Source organism: Sciurus vulgaris, assembly GCF_902686455.1.
Source record: "Sciurus vulgaris genome assembly, chromosome: 5".
In the NCBI taxonomy this organism is placed as follows: Eukaryota; Metazoa; Chordata; class Mammalia; order Rodentia; family Sciuridae; genus Sciurus; species Sciurus vulgaris.
In genome coordinates, this window is record NC_136465.1 from 1,104,285 (window position 1) to 1,122,225 (window position 17,941).

General features: G+C 58.5%; 1 protein-coding gene across 1 annotated transcript in view; it reads left to right on the forward strand.

Moving 5' to 3' along the window:
- ARHGEF10 (Rho guanine nucleotide exchange factor 10) overlaps positions 1-17,941 on the forward strand; it is a 115,325-nt gene that overhangs the window by 35,945 nt on the left and 61,439 nt on the right. The window contains 6 exon segments of the mRNA XM_079142911.1: positions 5,923-6,000; positions 6,424-6,603; positions 8,047-8,163; positions 9,316-9,408; positions 11,708-11,878; positions 13,363-13,508. Coding sequence (XP_078999037.1) covers positions 5,923-6,000; positions 6,424-6,603; positions 8,047-8,163; positions 9,316-9,408; positions 11,708-11,878; positions 13,363-13,508 — 785 coding nt within the window.

A 17,941-nucleotide genomic window follows, 5' to 3' on the forward strand; every position in this document is an offset into this window, starting at 1 on the left:
ACAATTAAGATGAAAACAGTACATTTTCAGTAGCTAATGAAATAATCTGCATTTCTTAAACTCTGACAATAGATAGCAAAGGGAGAAAAGTTAGTGGTTTCTATCTGATTATCTTTGAGTGAAGGGGAGAACTTAAAAACAAGAACAATGCCACAGAATTGGAGGAGGCTTAAGGGCAGGGCATGAACTTTGGGATGAAATTTAAGTTCTTTTCCATGTGGGTAGCATGGTGCACACCATGGAGACTGAGATGGATAGTGGTGGGTGGATAGTGGATATGTGGACCAATAGATGATGGCTGGATGGATGGACAGAAAGATGATGAATGGATAGACAGATAGGTGATGGATAGATATGGACAGATAGATAATGGCTGGCTGGATGAACAGATAGGTGATAGATGGATAGATGGATGAACAGATAGATGATGGTTGGCTGGATGGACAGATAGATCATGCATGGGTGGATGGATGGACATGTAGGTGATGGTTGGCTGGATGGACAGGTAGGTGATGGTTGGCTGGATGGACAGATAGATGACGGATGGATGGATGGACAGGTAGGTGATGGCTGGATGGATGGACAGATAGATCATGCATGGGTGGATGGATGGACAGAGAGATGATGACTGGCTGCATGGAGATAGATGACGACTGGCTGGATGGACAGATAGATGACGGATGGATGGATGGACATGTAGGTGATGGGTGGATGGATGGACAGATAGATGACGGATGGATGGATGGACAGGTAGGTGATGGCTGGATGGATGGACAGATAGGTGATGGCTGGATGGATGGACAGATAGATGACGGATGGATGGATGGACAGGTAGGTGATGGCTGGCTGGATGGACAGGTAGGTGATGGATGGATGGATGAATACAGATGCACAGTTAGGGATCAATGACGAATGAGAGATGGATTGAAGGCGGAGAGAGTGAATAAACAAATAGAGGTAGATGCATAGATGAAAAGCAGACACAGAAAAGGGAAACATAAAAACGTGAAGCAGGAAGGTCAGAGTTTCTTAAAAAGTTAAAACGGATATCTAGGAGCTGTTAATCATCATGCCCCAAAAGCAAGCTGACATTTCCCTCGAAATGAAGAGGAAACCGAGGAAGTTGAGATGAATGTTAAGAAGAAGAGAAGAGCAAGCGTGAATGAAGCAGTCTCTCTGTTAGCGATCGCCACGAGAGGTGTGAGGAAGCGCGCAGCTGGGATGATGTCGCGCAGCTGCTGTCCCTGGGGTCCCGCCCCCTCCAGGCCCTTGTGCTGGTGTCCCGTCTACGTGGGAGCACCAGCTGTGCAGAGGCCAAGGACCCTAGCCGTCCACTGCGGCAAAGGCAGCTCTTTTGTCTCCATCCCTGATCGCTGCCTTGTCCTCCTCCTCTCTCCTGTCACCAGCCGGGCAAGTGTGGCCAGCACTGGCCACAGAAGAATCTGGCCGGATGGTCCCAGGAACAGAGAATCTAGCGCTTTCTCCCGCTGTGCTGTGGCTCCCACGCCTCGCGGAGCTGCGGTAATGAAAGGGAAAGGATGGCAGGAGCTACGCCTGGCGCTTCTCCAGGCTCTGGCGGGATACCTGCTGACCTGTTCCTTTCGTGTTGGGACACTGGGTGCAGGCTCCTGCCAATACCAAGGGGACGTGTGGATGTCACCACAGTGCAGTGGCGAAAGAAGGAAATCCCTGCTGAATTGAGAGCAGAGGATGGGCTCTGGGGCAGCAGCAAAGAGGCACCAGGGGTGGGGACGTAGGCCTGTGGCCTTGCAGGGGACACCCTCCAAGCTGAGGAAGACGGGCATTGGTCATGGGGTGTGGGAGCTGTGGGGAGACAGGAGCAGGGCAGTGGGGTGTGAGGGGACATTGGCAGAGGTGTGGCATCTGAGAGGGACTGAGTAGGAACCAGCCAGGGTGGGGTGTGAGGGACTGGGTAAGGTGTGGGGATGTGTGCATGAGGCCCCTACCTGAGATTTTGTGTCTGGAGACTGGACCTCGCCTGGGGTGTGAGGAGACTGTGAACGGAGCCTGGCTATGATCAACAGGGAGTGCTGTTCTGAGCTGTGAGTGTGCACGGCAAGGTTTCAAGACTGTCCTGGAGGAGGCTCCGCCCAGCCATGCATCCCTGCTGGCGGCTCTGGGCACGAGGTCCACGTATCTCTGCTGGCGGCACCGGGCATGGGGCCCACACATCTCTGCTGGTGGCACCAGGCATGGGGTCCAGGGTGGTGTCCACCCAGTTGTGTGCAGGACTCAGCAGTACAGGTCACTGGGGGCTGGAAAGTGCTAACACAGCCACCCTGGCTCCTGGTCACTCAGCTGTCTTAGCTGCACGGTGAGGCCATAGACCCCTTGGTTTCGAAAGGTTCTGAGCAGAAGCAGCTCTCCATAAAGGAATCCTGCCAAGCCTGTCCTGACCCCCAGTCTGCCATTGGGATGAACTCAGTCATTTGGTGCAGTTAGGTTCATACTGTCTTTAAGCCCATTTTCTGCCCTCTGTGAATTGGAGCTGTTAGTAGCTAGTGAGGTCTTCCTGACCATGTAATAAGAGCTAGTGCGGGACTGGAGTGTGGCTTAGTGGTGGCGCACCCACCTGGCACAGGCAAGGCCCTGGGTTCCATCCTCAGCACCACATAAAAAAGAAATTGAACAGATAAAGATATCGTGTCCATCTAAGCTATAAACAATGAGAAGAACTGGTGAGATAATGCGGAGCAAGGGCTCTGGGCCTTACCTCTCGCAGCACACTGGCTCTCAAGCCTCCAGCGTTGGGTCTTCGCTTCTGCCAGATACCAGCACTGAGGAGTTCTGTGATTTCCCATTCAGGTTGCTACCTATGGTTGTGATTCATGTGGGTTATTTTTTGCTACCGTTAGCTGCATTCTTCATCGGTGTTTTGTCTGTAAAGGTTAAACTGGAGGTGTTGATGCTTTTGGATTCCTTTCTTTCCCCTTCGGAATGGAAAGAAGGTGACATAGCTAGCTAGAGACTGGATCAAGTGTGCTTTCTGTGCCCTGCTTCAGGAGGTGGAGCAAAGCCCTTGCTATTTCCTGGAAAAGACCCCTGGCTTCTGAGGACACAGCATCCTGCTTGTCACACTCCTGGGCCCCATGCCTGTTGCAGTCAGCGGGACGGCCACAGGATGGTCTAGACCTCCTCGACTCAGGCGTAGTCAGCTCCTCCATCAGACCTGTGTCCTTCCAGGCAGTTGCCCTCCTTGGTAGGCCACATCCCCTCATTTGTTCCCTTGGGTTTTGCACAGAAGCACTTTTCCACATTCCCTTCCATGACCTTGATCCACGATCTTGGATTGGTCATTGTTAGGAAGTCACTGGATGCTCTCCTGTCCACCCCGTCAGGGGGTGCGATTCGATATGTCAATTTTAGCTGCCTACAAAGATGGACATTGCCTGTAGTGGCATGAAATCTAGGAGACTGGTTTTGGTTTTGTATTTTAATATCTTATACCAATTTCAGAAGCTTGACCTAATGCGCTAGTATCATCTCAGGACAGACACACACACACGGTATGACCCTTGGGATGGTGTCTGGGAATCTGAATTTTGGAAGGAAGAATGGCTGAGATTTGAAGATGTGAGGATCATTTTAAAGTGAAGAGTCTGCTCAGCCTGTGCCTGAGAACCAACCAAGGTCAAGGTCATACCAGTGACTATTGGGTTGCTCAGGCACTGAGGCTTCCTGGACCCTGGTCCTGTGTGTCTCTAATCCCAGACACACCTGTATTTTTAAAAATATATACATTTCTGTGAGTGTTCTGGAAGCATTTATTTAATGAATTTAGTATGTAGTCCTTTTCGTAAAGAGAATAATGACTGTGGGAATCTTGGTTTTAACAGCAGGTCTCCTCTGTGGAAAGTGCTCTCTTTTTCCACCAGGTGGCACTGTAGCACCCTCAGCTACTCAGCAGATTGCCTAATCTACTGAGTTGTGATGTGTGTGCACATTTGTGTGAGGTGTGACGTGTGCATGTGTCATCTGATGTGCATGCACATGTGGTGTGTGTGCACATGTGTGAGGTGTAATGTGTTTGCACATGTGTGGTGTCACGTGTGCACTCCATGGGTGGTGTGAGTTGTGGCATGTGGGCATGTGTGAGGTGTGATGTGTGCACACATGTGCGAGGTATGATATGCATGTGCATATGTACGAGGTATGTGTACACATGTGAGGTGTGTGCACGTGTGGTGTAATGTGTACACTCACATGAGGAGTGATGTGTGGTGTGCATGCACACGTGTGGTATGTGCACTATGCAAGGTATGTGAGGTGTGCAATGTGTGCACTTGTGTGGTGATGGGCATGCATGTGTGACTGCACATATGTGAGGTGTGGCTTGTGTGAGGTGCATGCATGAGGTGTGTGTGCACACATGAGGTGTAGTGTGTGCATGTGTGTGAGGTGTAGCGCATGTGCATACATGAGGTGTGGCATGTGTGTTCTTGTATGAGGTGTGCATATGCATGCGTCTGGTGTGTGGAATGGGTGCACACATGGGAGGTGCGACTGCATGCCTGAGGTGTGATGCATATGCATGCATGTGAGATGTGTGTGGACATGTGTGAAGTGTGGTGTGTGCACACATGTGATGTGTATTGTGTGTGCATATGTGTGAGGTGTGTGCACACATGAGGTGTGACGTGTGCACATGTGGGAGGTGTGGGTGTATACGTGTGGGAGGTGTGGTGTGTGTGCACACATGATAGATGTGACTGCACAGATCTGAGGTTCTGTGTGTGCACCTCTGTGATGTGTGGCATGTGTGCATACATGAGGTGTGGCATGTGTGCACCTGGTGTGGTGTGTGTGCATGTGTGTGTGCACACGAGAGGTGTGACTATGTCTGAGGTGTGATATATGTGTGATGTGTGAGACGTGGGCAAACACGCACACATGATGTGTACCATGTGTGCACGTGTGTGAAGTGTGTGCACATGTGAGGTGTGGTGTGTGTGCATGTGTGAGAGGTGGGAAGTGTCACATGTGTGAGGTGTGGCATGCGTGCACATGTGGGAGGTGTGTGCATGTGCGAGTTGTGTATACAAGCGTGTGAGGTGTGTGTGCACATGAGAGGTGTGGCATATGTGCACACGTGTGAGGTGTGATGTGTGTGCAAGTGTGTGAGGTGTGATGTGTGTGCTCTCGTGTGTGCACACGTGGGCTCTGGAGCAGTCCGGCCATAGCGTCCAGCCTCATTGTCCCGCCTTGGCTGACCCCTGCTGCAGTGTGCTAGGGTGAAGTGCCCGGTGTCCTTGCAGGCATCCCGAGCCACAGGTCTGCACTCCTGGGCTTCAGTAATGAGAGTCCACGTAGGAAACTGTGAGTGTTGGAGAACCAAGCATCTCAGACGCAGAGGGTGCCGTGCCCCCTGCGTGCCTGGCATCCCAGGCGGACCTCTGCACGGTCACACGTCTTTACGAAAGATACCTGTGGAGCCTGCTCCTGTGTACTCAGCAAGCCGCGTTTCCGTGACTCTGGAGTAACGAATTAGATAAGTGTTGCTAACAGCATTCTTTGATCAAAACTGCAACTGACCTTTTATACTTAATTATACGAGAAATATCATCTAAGGGTTGGATGCATGAAATACAATTGTTAATTCAGTTTACTATTGTTACAGAGTGAATTAATTTGTTTTTAGTACTATGATTTTATTTTTCCTGTTGTAGTTATGATTTATAATTCAAGATTTAAAAGATCATACAATTGTATTAACAGGAAGTCCTTTATACCTGTAATGCTACTTATAAAACATTTAAAATGTTTAGGCTTTTGGAGATTTCCTATACCTAATATCTAAAAAGCAAAACTTACTTTTATCAGCAAACCTCAACTTAGTGTTTAAGTTCATTTGTATGTATTCTGAAGCAATTTTCTCCCTTCCTGTTTTCAAATTTCTAACAGGTTGTAAGAAGATACATTCTGGGTTCCGTTGTTGAAAGTGAAAAGAACTATGTTGATGCTCTTAAGAGGATTTTGGAGGTACCCAAACGTCATGTTAAATAGCACTTGTTTTTTATCACTCTGCTCTACGTGTCCTTCTATCATATGTGTCTAACATGTACGTGTAAACGTTACGTATCTGCGAGCACAGTGTTCAGAATTGAGAAGCTCCAAGGCACAAGTGTGTGCTCTGTGCCCTACCCTGCGTCCTGTGGCAGGTCCTGGAGCAGATGCCGTTCACACGGGCGACCCTCACGCTCTCCCTCCCTGACGCTCTGCCCTACCCTGCGTCCTGTGGCGGGTCCTGGAGCAGATGCCGTTCACACGGGCGACCCTCACACTCTCCCTCCCTGACGCTCTGTCCTACCCTGCGTCCTGTGGCGGGTCCTGGAGCGGATGCCGTTCACACGGGCGACCCTCACACTCTCCCTCCCTGACGCATCTACATCTGCTCTCGCTCAGCAATATGAGAAGCCGCTGTTGGAGATGGAGCCCCGGCTTCTGAGCGAGCGGAAGCTGAAGGTGGTGTTCTACCGCGTCAGGGAGATCCTGCAGTGCCACTCCATGTTCCAGATCGCACTGGCCAGCCGCGTGTCCGAGTGGGATGCCGTGGAGACCATTGGCGACGTCTTTGTGGCTTCGGTAATCCAGCCGCGTCCCTGACACCCGTGGGCTTGTGCACGTCCCTTCCCCTTGTGGGCTGCTTTGCCATGGACGGTGGCATCTCTAGGGCTGCTTCCCCAGGGCACCTGTGAGCCACACGGGCCCAGTTCTGACATCGCAGTGCCCTGGCGCAGTGCACTCGAGGGAGGTGGCCGGGGGCTTTCCAGGAGGGTCAGGCGAAGGATGTGTCTGAAGCCACTGGAGGTCAGCTGTGTTGCCTTGGATGCACCAGCGTCCATGGGCCACGCAAGGCTGCTGGAGGACTCGCCGGCCAGCACCTCACACTGGACCCTCTTCCTGCCTCCATCTCACTTTCTGGGCGCAGAGCTCCCCAGGCCCCGAGGCAGGAGGCGTGTGGTGGGAGGACACCGGATGCTGCACTCTGCGTGTGGGTCCGGCCTGGGCCCTGCACACAGCCGCTCCCCCACGGCTCCTGCAGAGACCCGCCGCCGGAAACCTCCACCCCGAGCTCCTGCTGGGGCGGTTTTGGGTCACCTTATCTCGGTCCCCAGTGGGAATCCTCGCATCAGTGCCTCTGTAGAATCGTAGGTAGAACAAATTGGTTTCTGTCTTGAACGAGAAGCCGAGGTGTCAGAGGGGGTGAGCCTGGGGTTTTCAGTGCCCGTCCAGTGGATGCGGTGCTACCGCGAAAGGCAGGCTTGCTGTGTAGACCGCACGTAAGTTGTAGGATGTTTTGCAGCTGAGGTGGAACCAGGTTCTTACCGGAAGATTTGTGACGCTGTTTACAGAGCCGAGTGACAGACCAAAATCAGTACTGGAGACTCACTTTACGTTTTCTGCCTGTGTCGTTAGTCAGTTTCAAATCCACCCTGGAAACTTGTTTGGGGAGGCCTTCCTGTAGGCCCCCATTTAGGCGAAAGCGGGCCTCTCAGCGGCACTCACGCTGGTCCCACTGTGCGCGAGCTGACGGAGCTGGAGGACGCACAATCCTCAGGAAGAGAACGGAGTAGCTCCCTTGTCTCTGCAAGTGGACGCCAGGGGCTAGGGGACCTGCTTCTCGAAGCTTGTGTTAGGAAAAGTGGAGAACGAGCACACAGGGCCCAAGCCCTGGGCCTGAGAAGTGCTGCCGTCCCTCCCTGCGTTCCCAGGGAAGGTGGACGCCTGCAGCTCCGCACGGCCCTCCCCTGCTGGTCCTTGCTGTCTCCTGCAGGTTGTGTCCAGAATGGGTGGCTGGGTGGAAGGCAGAGAGGGCTGCCTGTGGGCAGGACGTCTCTCGGTTGAAACCCAGATAGCTGGGTTTAGCAGATGGTTTAGCTGAGGGCCCTGAGAGGCCTCGGGTGGGGGCGGAGAGGCCAGCCAGCCACAGGGAGCCCCCAGGAGGCTGCAGAGGGATGGCCGCTGGCCCCCGGCAGGCCTGGGGCAGTGCTGGACACCACATGTTGCCCTCGCCCCTTGCCGCAGTTCTCCAAGTCCATGGTGCTGGACGCCTACAGCGAGTACGTCAACAACTTCAGCACAGCCGTGGCGCTGCTCAAGAAGACCTGTGCCGCGAAGCCTGCCTTCCTGGAATTTCTGAAGGTAGGCACTCCCTGCGGGCTTGTGCCCCCGCAGTGAGTTCACGTCCAGTGCTGTCCAGCTCTGTCCTACTGTGCCTCTGCAGGCGTGGGCTGCTTATTCTAGAGGCTGCTGTAGCAGCAGAGCCTCGCTGTTGGCCTGGGTTTGAGATGAAGGCGTTCTAGGCCCTGAAGGTAGCTTTTGAAGGGACTCATTTGTACATCCTTGAAAGTGCAGGTGGACAGAAAATGAAGATCCAATCCCAAAATCGCCATGGCACCTGTCCTGGGGCCAAAGGAAACCTAGCACCTAGATTCTGGGTTGGAAAATGTCCCCTCTGAGTCAGAGCAGTAAGCAAGGCCCTGGAAAGGGAGAGCCCTAAGGAGAAGCCCACGTGGCTGGACGTGGGCTTCGTCCCTCCGAGGCCTGCTGGAGAGGGCCCAGGACGCCCACGTCTGGCTTTGCGTGGTGGAGAGCCTTCCCCAGGGCGCTGGCCTGGGGCGGGTGGCCACGTGGAGGGTTTCTGCCTGGTGAGTGCGGTCCCGCCTCTTCCTTGTTCAGCCAGCCACCCTGCTGCTCCTCAGCGGTCACCTGGTGGCTCCCCCCAGGCTGGCCCAGTGCTCTGTGACCCAGACCGCCAGCGTCTTCCTCCTGGGGAAAGAAGCGCTACTGAGCAGAGGTTTCACGTCCTCTGAGGACGTGGCTTCGTCCTCCCGAGATGTCAGTCGTGGGGAGGCGACATCACCGCTGATAGCCGCCTGGCTGCCGGCGTCCTGGGGTGGGCACAGCTAGCGGTGCGTGTGCCACGTGGCTCCTGTGCTGGGGAGCTGCAGACACCAGGTGCAGCCCCAGTCCGGACTGCCCACAGCCCCAGCTGGTCAGTGGTCCAGTCTGGTGGATGTCTCCTACGAGGCACAGGCTGGCCAGGACTGAACCAGCGCCGGGCATTGCCCATACCCAGAACGGAGCCTGAGGTGGTAGACGTGGCCTGCTGGCAAGCAGCAGCCCCAGGCTCTCCCCAGAAGGCACGGAGTGTGGCCACAGGCGGACGGATTTCTTTCTCCTGGGGCCGAGGGCAGGCTGCGGGTCTGGAGGGCTGTCAGTGCGCCTGCGTCTGTGTGGAGCACGCAGCCCACAGCTGGCTGGCCGCGGCGGTGAGCCGTGCTCTCCCCACAGCAGAGCCAGGAGGGCAGTGCAGACAGGGTCACGCTCTACAGCCTGATGATGAAGCCCATCCAGAGGTTCCCGCAGTTCATCCTCCTGCTCCAGGTAAGTTACGGCCTCCGTCCCCTCAGGCCAGTCCAGGCTCCTGCATCACGCATCCAAAGTAGTCTCTGTGTGTCCATTTGATGGCCGGTTGGGGCAGGGCAGGTGGGAGCCCTGGGGGGGACTTGCCGTGCTCTGCGGGCAGCTGTGGACCTGCAGCACCCACCGTGGGTGGCCGCGCCTGGAGGGTGGTCAGGTGTCCCTGCTGGTGCTCTCCGGCAGTCTTCACGGGGGGCGGCAGGACACAGTCACCTGCAGCCCCACAGGTGACTGCCCCTTCTTGGACACACCAGTGTCTGGTCCAGAATCATGGGAAACAGGGACCAGTAGGCTTGGGAGAAAGAACAGATCAAGTGGATATGCCAGTCAGTCCAGCCAGCAAGCTGCCAAACCCGTTGTGGACTCAGGAGGCGGTTTCCTGAGCCCCGAGCAGCTCTGTCACTTCCAGTTCCGAAGATCTCGGTCCTGTGCCTCAGACTTTGACCACGTGTTTCTGAGTGCCCGCGAGCCTTTTCCTGGGTTTTTCCCCAAATATTCTAGACGGAGGGCTGAAACGCAGAAGAGGGAGCCCTGTAGAGGATGGCCTCCGCCCACCCTCGGCTGGGGGAGCCCGTGGGTCCCTGCTGTGCCCCTCCCTGTGCCCCGGGCACAAGCGGGTGGTTTGCACAGGCACACCCCAGCCCCACCTGCTCCTCCGGGTTGACGCTGTCCAGCCCGCGCTGTCCCCGGGTCTCCTGCGCCCTGCACCGCCCTAAGCCCTCGCCCCTTGTCTGATCTCAGGGCCGGGCAGGGGGAGGTTAGCCTCCTGTTTTACGGAGGGTCTCTGAAGCAGGTTCAGGTTCCCAGCAGAGTGATCGGAGGCGCGTGGAGCACCCACACCCCCTCACCGCCTGCCCAGATCCGCAGAGCTGCCAGGGCTGGGGTGTTCCTGTGTCCACGCTCAGGAGTGTCCCGGTTGCCCTCCAGACCATCGCCCTGCAGTGAGCTTGGGGGCCATGTGGCCCTTTTTGTTTCCCAGTGCCTGAGCAGTTAGGTCTGGGCTGCCCTGTGGTCAGTGAAGAGGGCAGTACTGCTGTGTCCCAAACAGTGTCCATGCCCCAGTTAGAAACTGGCAGTCAATTCAGAAAGTGCTGACCACCTGTGCCTCGGGGGCCTCCTCGTCTTCTTGAGGGTCTTGCCTCAGTGACGGCTGCTGAAGGCCGGTGGCCAGGCAAGTTCTCAAGCTAAGCAGTGACGTGTGCCCGTCCCTGGGCTCCTCCTCCCATGGAAGACGTCCCTGTGACCTGCATGCTGTTTGTGGCATTTGACCTGGGGTGGAGCTTGGCCCCACCGGCAGAGGCCAGGTGTGCCTGTGTGTCCAGAGTGTCCAGCTGCCCTGAGGTGGGGGGCTCCGTCAGCAGAGACCCAGGTGTGCCTGTGTGTCCAGAGTGTCCAGCTGCCCTGAGGGGGGGGCTCCGTCAGCAGAGACCCAGGTGTGCCTGTGTGTCCAGAGTGTCCAGCTGCCCTGAGGGGGGGGCTCCGTCAGCAGAGACCCAGGTGTGCCTGTGTGTCCAGAGTGTCCAGCTGCCCTGAGGGGGGGGGGCTCCGTCAGCAGAGACCCAGGTGTGCCTGTGTGTCCAGAGTGTCCAGCTGCCCTGGGGGGGGGGCTCCGTCAGCAGAGACCCAGGTGTGCCTGTGTGTCCAGAGTGTCCAGCTGCCCTGAGGGGGGGCTCCGTCAGCAGAGACCCAGGTGTGCCTGTGTGTCCAGAGTGTCCAGCTGCCCTGAGGTGGGGGGCTCCGTCAGCAGAGACCCAGGTGTGCCTGTGTGTCCAGAGAGTCCAGCTCGGCCTGCTGGATTCACACTGCTGGGAAACCCTTGTGGAAGGAGGTTGCTGCTGAATTCTGTGCGTGGTGTCTGCCTGGCTCAGGTTGAGAAGTGGCAACCACTTGGTCACAGTTGTAGAGAGACCATTTCTGAGACCTCCCTTTTTCATATTTGAGTTACAGACAGCGTCCCACTGAGTTGCTTAGGGCCTCACTACATGGCTGAGGCTGGCCTTGACCATACGCTGCCTCAGCTCCCCAGCCCCTGGAGGACAGGAGTGCACCGCTGTGCCTGCAGATTGCTCTGGTTGTGCGCTTTGGGAAGTCATTTTGGGAAGTCAGTGTGCTGCTGCAATAGGAGCTGCCAGCGTCCACTCAGCTCAGCCCCTCCCCAGCCGAGGCCCCTCGTCTCACCGCCATCCAGGTGGGAGTGAGGCTCTTGAGCCTGGGAGCTGGAAGTGTGTGTGCTGACCAACCCTGTTCTGCCTCCTGCTGACAGGACATGCTGAAGAACACCTCCAAAGGTCATCCCGACAGGCTGCCCCTTCAGATGGCCCTGACGGAGCTCGAAACCTTAGCAGAGAAGCTGAACGAAAGGAAGAGGGACGCTGACCAGCGCTGCGAGATCAAGCAGATAGCCAAAGCTGCCAACGAGAGGTACCTGGACAAGGTAGGGGAGCTGCGCTCAGCCCTGTGCTGACTTGAGGTACCTAGGCCAGGTGGGGAGCTGCGCTCAGCCCTGTGCTGACGTGAGGTACCTGGGCCAGGTGGGGAGCTCCCCTCAGCTCTGTGCTGCCTGCTCTGCTCTGCACTGACAAGCCAGCACACCTCCAGCCCCCTTGCCAATCTTTGGGCCCTTCCCTTGGCCTAGAGTCTTTACTTGGGGCTTGCTGGAGATGTCCAGGCGCAGGGAGGCCTGCGTGCAGTCCTTAGTGGTCTGTCGGTCTTCACATCTTAGGAAAGGGTTCAGACTCAGTAGCTTCTTGCTGGTCCAGGGCCCGGGAAGGCAGAGAGTACCTGCTCTGGCTCAGCCAGTCTCCTCTGTAGACGGCGTGTCCACTGCCCCCTGCGGGTCTGAGCCGTGTGCGGGTGACACTGAGGGAGGCAGCAGAGGTCCCCCAGGCTGGTTTCCGCCTCAGGTTCCCAGCACGGCTTTCCTGCAGCAACGTGCTTCTCCATACTTGTTGAGGCCCTGGTCCACAGGGAGGTGCTTGTTTACCTGGGCCGCCTCAGGTGATTGCACGATAGTCGGGCTTGCTAGGAATCACACTGTCTGCTTCTCAGCTGGAGTGATTTCCTGCCTGCGAGGGCCGCCTGTGCTCTCACGCTGGGAACTTGACTGTGCTCCGTCCCCAGCGGCCGCTTCCCCGGTTCTCCAGAAGCCTTACGTGGGGGTGTCCTACGGGGGAGTTGCGTCAATTCTTGATGTAGGGTGTTGAAGTTGCACTTGCCTGTGGCTCTTGCACTTCTGCACACGTGTGCACAGAGTGAACCAGGCAGGCACTGGGGGCACAGAGCATCCATCACTGTGGCGTGCGGGCCTTCCCGGGCTCTCAGGAAAGGAGGCCGGGAGGTGGGCATCTTCCACCTGCACATGGCCAGCAGCTGCCTCGGCTTAGGCAGTGGCTCTCCCAGACTGGGGACCCCGAGTCTCCTGTGCGCCGACTGCGTAAGTATGACTTCTCCGTGACCCTCACTTAGCCGTGAGTACGGAGCGTGTGGAGGCCTGACTGTCTGGCTCGGGGAACGTGAACGTGGCATCGCGTGGGAACTCAAGAGGCTGACTGGTCTGCTCCCCACGTCCACTGGAGTGTAGATGGCAGCACAGCCGGGCCCTGCTGCTCCTGGTGGCTGGTGCCAAGCCAAGGATCACAAACTCTGGAGTGGGGGAGGAGGGCACTGCAGGTCCAGAGGAGGCCCGTCCAGGGACGGGGAAGGGAGCTGCGTCCTCCAGGGAGGCGTTCCTCCCACCCTAGAGGGTGACTGCAAAGCGGCATCTGCTCAGAAGGCGCATTTTGAGCTGTGCACCCCACGCCTGGGGTGAGTGGGAGGGGCCCTCCGAGCAGTCTGTGGAACTGGACCCTGCAGACTCCTTCCGAAGAGCCCGCCCTCCATCGTCGGGGACTTGGTGGTGACCGTGTCCTCTCCACACAGCTGCTGGGCAGCGGAGGCCGGTACCTCGTTCGGTCTGATGACGTGATCGAGACGGTTTTCAACGACCGGGGAGAGATCACCAAGACCAAGGAGCGCCGGCTGTTCATGCTCAATGACGTGCTGCTGTGTGCCACGGTCAGCTCGCGGTAAGAGGCCTCCGGTGCCAGCCTCAGGCGCACTGTCTCTGTCCCCAGCCTCCCCAAGGTCACCACGGGCCCAGTCTGGCCTGCAATGGAGGGAAACCCCGTCTTCGTGAGTGGGCCCGAGTGAGTCAGCAGGCCCGTGGGCAGAGGCGTGCACTGCGCTTCACCCGACGGCCGCCGCAGGAGCCAGGCCCCGGACCAGCGTCTAGAGCCCACCCTCCTCCTGACTCTTCCTCAGATCCCTCGTTCTGTTCCCATTTTGGGAACTTTACTTTTTAACCTTAGTTATGAGGCGCCGAGGACAGAACCCAGGGCCGCACCCGTACCAGGCAGCAGCTCCACCCCAGCCCCGGCCCAGCCCTGATCCCTTTCTGCTTTGCTGCTTCTCTGTAGCCTCGCTTCTGACAAAGGTCTTCCTTATGTTTTTCAACCTGGGCATATTGGGGCCGGGCTACGAGATGGAGTGGTGCTCTCTTGGTCTTCCACTTTTTTTTTTTTTTTTTTTTGGTACCAGGGATTGAACCCAGGGACCCTTAACCACTGCCCTATTTATACTTCATCTTGAGACAGGATCTCACTAACTTTCTGAGGCTGGCTTTGAACTCACGATCCTCCTGGCTAAGCCTCCTGAGTCACTGGGGCTACAGGCCTGTGCCACTGCACCTGGCCGGTTGTAGAAGTCGAGGACGCCCAGGAAGCTACCCCAAGGTAGACCCAAGGAACGGGTTGAGGAGCAGGGTACTCCTGGTGCTTCCTGAACAATACCCAGCGATGCAGCCAGCTCTGGCTGAGAGGGTCCTTACACTCCGAGGGGCTTGGGAGCCGGGAACTACACCCTGTGGCCTGAAGTGGCCAGCCGGCTGTTGGCACCTGGAAATCGGGAGCCCGACACATGGGCCCTCTGCCGCCAAGCCTGCCAAGACACCCCCAGCGCTCCACAGACACCCCAGCTGCTGCCCGAGCCCCAGCAGAGCAGGCACCTGGGAGGACGTGAGCACCTGGCACAGGGTCGGGATCCTTCGCATTCCAGTCCCGAGACTTCTCATGCCTTCAAAAGCACCCTCTCTGAGAGGCTGCAGCGCCTGTCTGAAGAGGGGGCTATGGACCCTGATGGACACTGGGCAGGACTGGGGCAGCGAGGTGTGGAGGGCCTGAGGGCAGCTGGCTGGTGGCTATTCTCTGAGCGCTGGGACTTCCGAGCTTGAGACTGCTCCCTGGGGACCCCACTGTCCTTGTGCTGCTCCCTGGGGACCCCACTGTCCTTGTGCTGCTCCCTGGGGACTCCACTGTCCTTGTGCTGCTCCCTGGGGACCCCACTGTCCTTGTGCTGCTCCTTGGGGACCCCACTGTCCTAGTGCTGCTCCCTGGGGACCCCACAGTCCATCCTGCTGCTCCCTGGGGACCCCACTGTCCTTGTGCTGCTCCCTGGGGACCCCACAGTCCTTGTGCTGCTCCCTGGGGTCCCCACTGTCCTTCCTGCTGCTCCCTGGGGACCTCACTGTCCTTGTGCTGCTCCCTGGGGACCCCACAGTCCATCCGGCAGCGCCCTGGGGACCCCACTGTCCTTATGCTGCTCCCTGGGAACCCCACTGTCCTTGAGCTGCTCTCTGGGGACCCCATAGTCCATCCTGCTGCTCCCTGCGGACCCCACTGTCCTTGTGCTGCTCCCTGGGGACCCCACTGTCCTTGTGCTGCTCCCTGGGGACCCCACTGTCCTAGTGCTGCTCCCTGGGACCCCACAGTCCATCCTGCTGCTCCCTGGGGACCCCACTGTCCTTGTGCTGCTCCCTGGGGACCCCACTGTCCTTGTGCTGCTCCCTGGGGTCCCCACTGTCCTTCCTGCTGCTCCCTGGGGACCTCACTGTCCTTGTGCTGCTCCCTGGGGACCCCACAGTCCATCCTGCAGCGCCCTGGGGACCCCACTGTCCTTATGCTGCTCCCTGGGGACCCCACTGTCCTTGAGCTGCTCCCTGGGGACCCCATAGTCCATCCTGCTGCTCCCTGGGGACCCCACTGTCCTTGTGCTGCTCCCTGGGGACCCCACTGTCCTTGTGCTGCTCCCTGGGGACCCCACTGTCCTTCGTGCTGCTCCCTGGGGACCCCACTGTCCATCCTGCTGCTCCCTGGGGGCCCCACAGTCCATCCTGCTGCTCCCTGGGGGCCCCACTGTCCTTGTGCTGCGCCCTGGGGACCCCACTGTCCTTGTGCTGCTCCCTGGGGACCCCACTGTCCTTGTGCTGCTCCCTGGGGACCCCACTGTCCTTGTGCTGCTCCCTGGGGACCCCACTGTCCTTGTGCTGCTCCCTGGGGACCCCACAGTCCATCCTCCTGCTCCCTGGGGACCCCACTGTCCTTGTGCTGCTCCCTGGGGACCCCACTGTCCTTGTGCTGCTCCCTGGGGACCCCACTGTCCTTGTGCTGCTCCCTGGGAACCCCACTGTCCTTGTGCTGCTCCCTGGGGACCCCACAGTCCATCCTGCTGCTCCCTGGGGACCCCACTGTCCTTGTGCTGCTCCCTGGGGACCCCACTGTCCTTGTGCTGCTCCCTGGGGACCCCACTGTCCTTCCTGTTGCTCCCTGGGGACCCCACTGTCCTTGTGCTGCTCCCTGGGAACCCCACTGTCCTTGTGCTGCTCCCTGGGGACCCCACAGTCCATCCTGCTGCTCCCTGGGGACCCCACTGTCCTTGTGCTGCTCCCTGGGGACCCCACTGTCCTTGTGCTGCTCCCTGGGGTCCCCACTGTCATTCCTGTTGCTCCCTGGGAACCCCACTGTCCTTGTGCTGCTCCCTGGGGACCCCACTGTCCTTGTGCTGCTCCCTGGGGACCCCACAGTCCATCCTGCTGCTCCCTGGGGACCCCACTGTCCTTGTGCTGCTCCCTGGGAACCCCACAGTCCATCCTGCTGCTCCCTGGGGACCCCACTGTCCTTGTGCTGCTCCCTGGGGACCCCACTGTCCTTGTGCTGCTCCCTGGGGTCCCCACTGTCATTCCTGTTGCTCCCTGGGGACCCCACTGTCCTTGTGCTGCTCCCTGGGGACCCCACTGTCCTTGTGCTGCTCCCTGGGGACCCCACAGTCCATCCTCCTGCTCCCTGGGGACCCCACTGTCCTTGTGCTGCTCCCTGGGGACCCCACTGTCCTTGTGCTGCTCCCTGGGGACCCCACTGTCCTTGTGCTGCTCCCTGGGAACCCCACTGTCCTTGTGCTGCTCCCTGGGGACCCCACAGTCCATCCTGCTGCTCCCTGGGGACCCCACTGTCCTTGTGCTGCTCCCTGGGGACCCCACTGTCCTTGTGCTGCTCCCTGGGGACCCCACTGTCCTTCCTGTTGCTCCCTGGGGACCCCACTGTCCTTGTGCTGCTCCCTGGGAACCCCACTGTCCTTGTGCTGCTCCCTGGGGACCCCACAGTCCATCCTGCTGCTCCCTGGGGACCCCACTGTCCTTGTGCTGCTCCCTGGGGACCCCACTGTCCTTGTGCTGCTCCCTGGGGTCCCCACTGTCATTCCTGTTGCTCCCTGGGGACCCCACTGTCCTTGTGCTGCTCCCTGGGGACCCCACTGTCCTTGTGCTGCTCCCTGGGGAACCCACAGTCCATCCTGCTGCTCCCTGGGGACCCCACTGTCCTTGTGCTGCTCTCTGGGAACCCCACTGTCCTTGTGCTGCTCCCTGGGGACCCCACTGTCCTTGTGCTGCTCCCTGGGGACCCCACAGTCCATCCTGCTGCTCCCTGGGGACCCCACTGTCCTTGTGCTGCTCCCTGGGGACCCCACTGTCCTTGTGCTGCTCCCTGGGGACCCCACAGTCCATCCTGCTGCTCCCTGGGGACCCCACTGTCCTTGTGCTGCTCCCTGGGGACCCCACTGTCCTTGTGCTGCTCCCTGGGGACCCCACTGTCCTTGTGCTGCTCCCTGGGGACCCCACTGTCCTTGTGCTGCTCCCTGGGGACCCCACTGTCCTTCCTGTTGCTCCCTGGGGACCCCACTGTCCTTGTGCTGCTCCCTGGGAACCCCACTGTCCTTGTGCTGCTCCCTGGGGACCCCACAGTCCATCCTGCTGCTCCCTGGGGACCCCACTGTCCTTGTGCTGCTCCCTGGGGACCCCACTGTCCTTGTGCTGCTCCCTGGGGTCCCCACTGTCATTCCTGTTGCTCCCTGGGGACCCCACTGTCCTTGTGCTGCTCCCTGGGGACCCCACTGTCCTTGTGCTGCTCCCTGGGGACCCCACTGTCCTTGTGCTGCTCTCTGGGAACCCCACTGTCCTTGTGCTGCTCCCTGGGGACCCCACTGTCCTTGTGCTGCTCCCTGGGGACCCCACAGTCCATCCTGCTGCTCCCTGGGGACCCCACTGTCCTTGTGCAGCTCTCTGGGAACCCCACTGTCCTTGTGCTGCTCCCTGGGGAACCCACAGTCCATCCTGCTGCTCCCTGGGGACCCC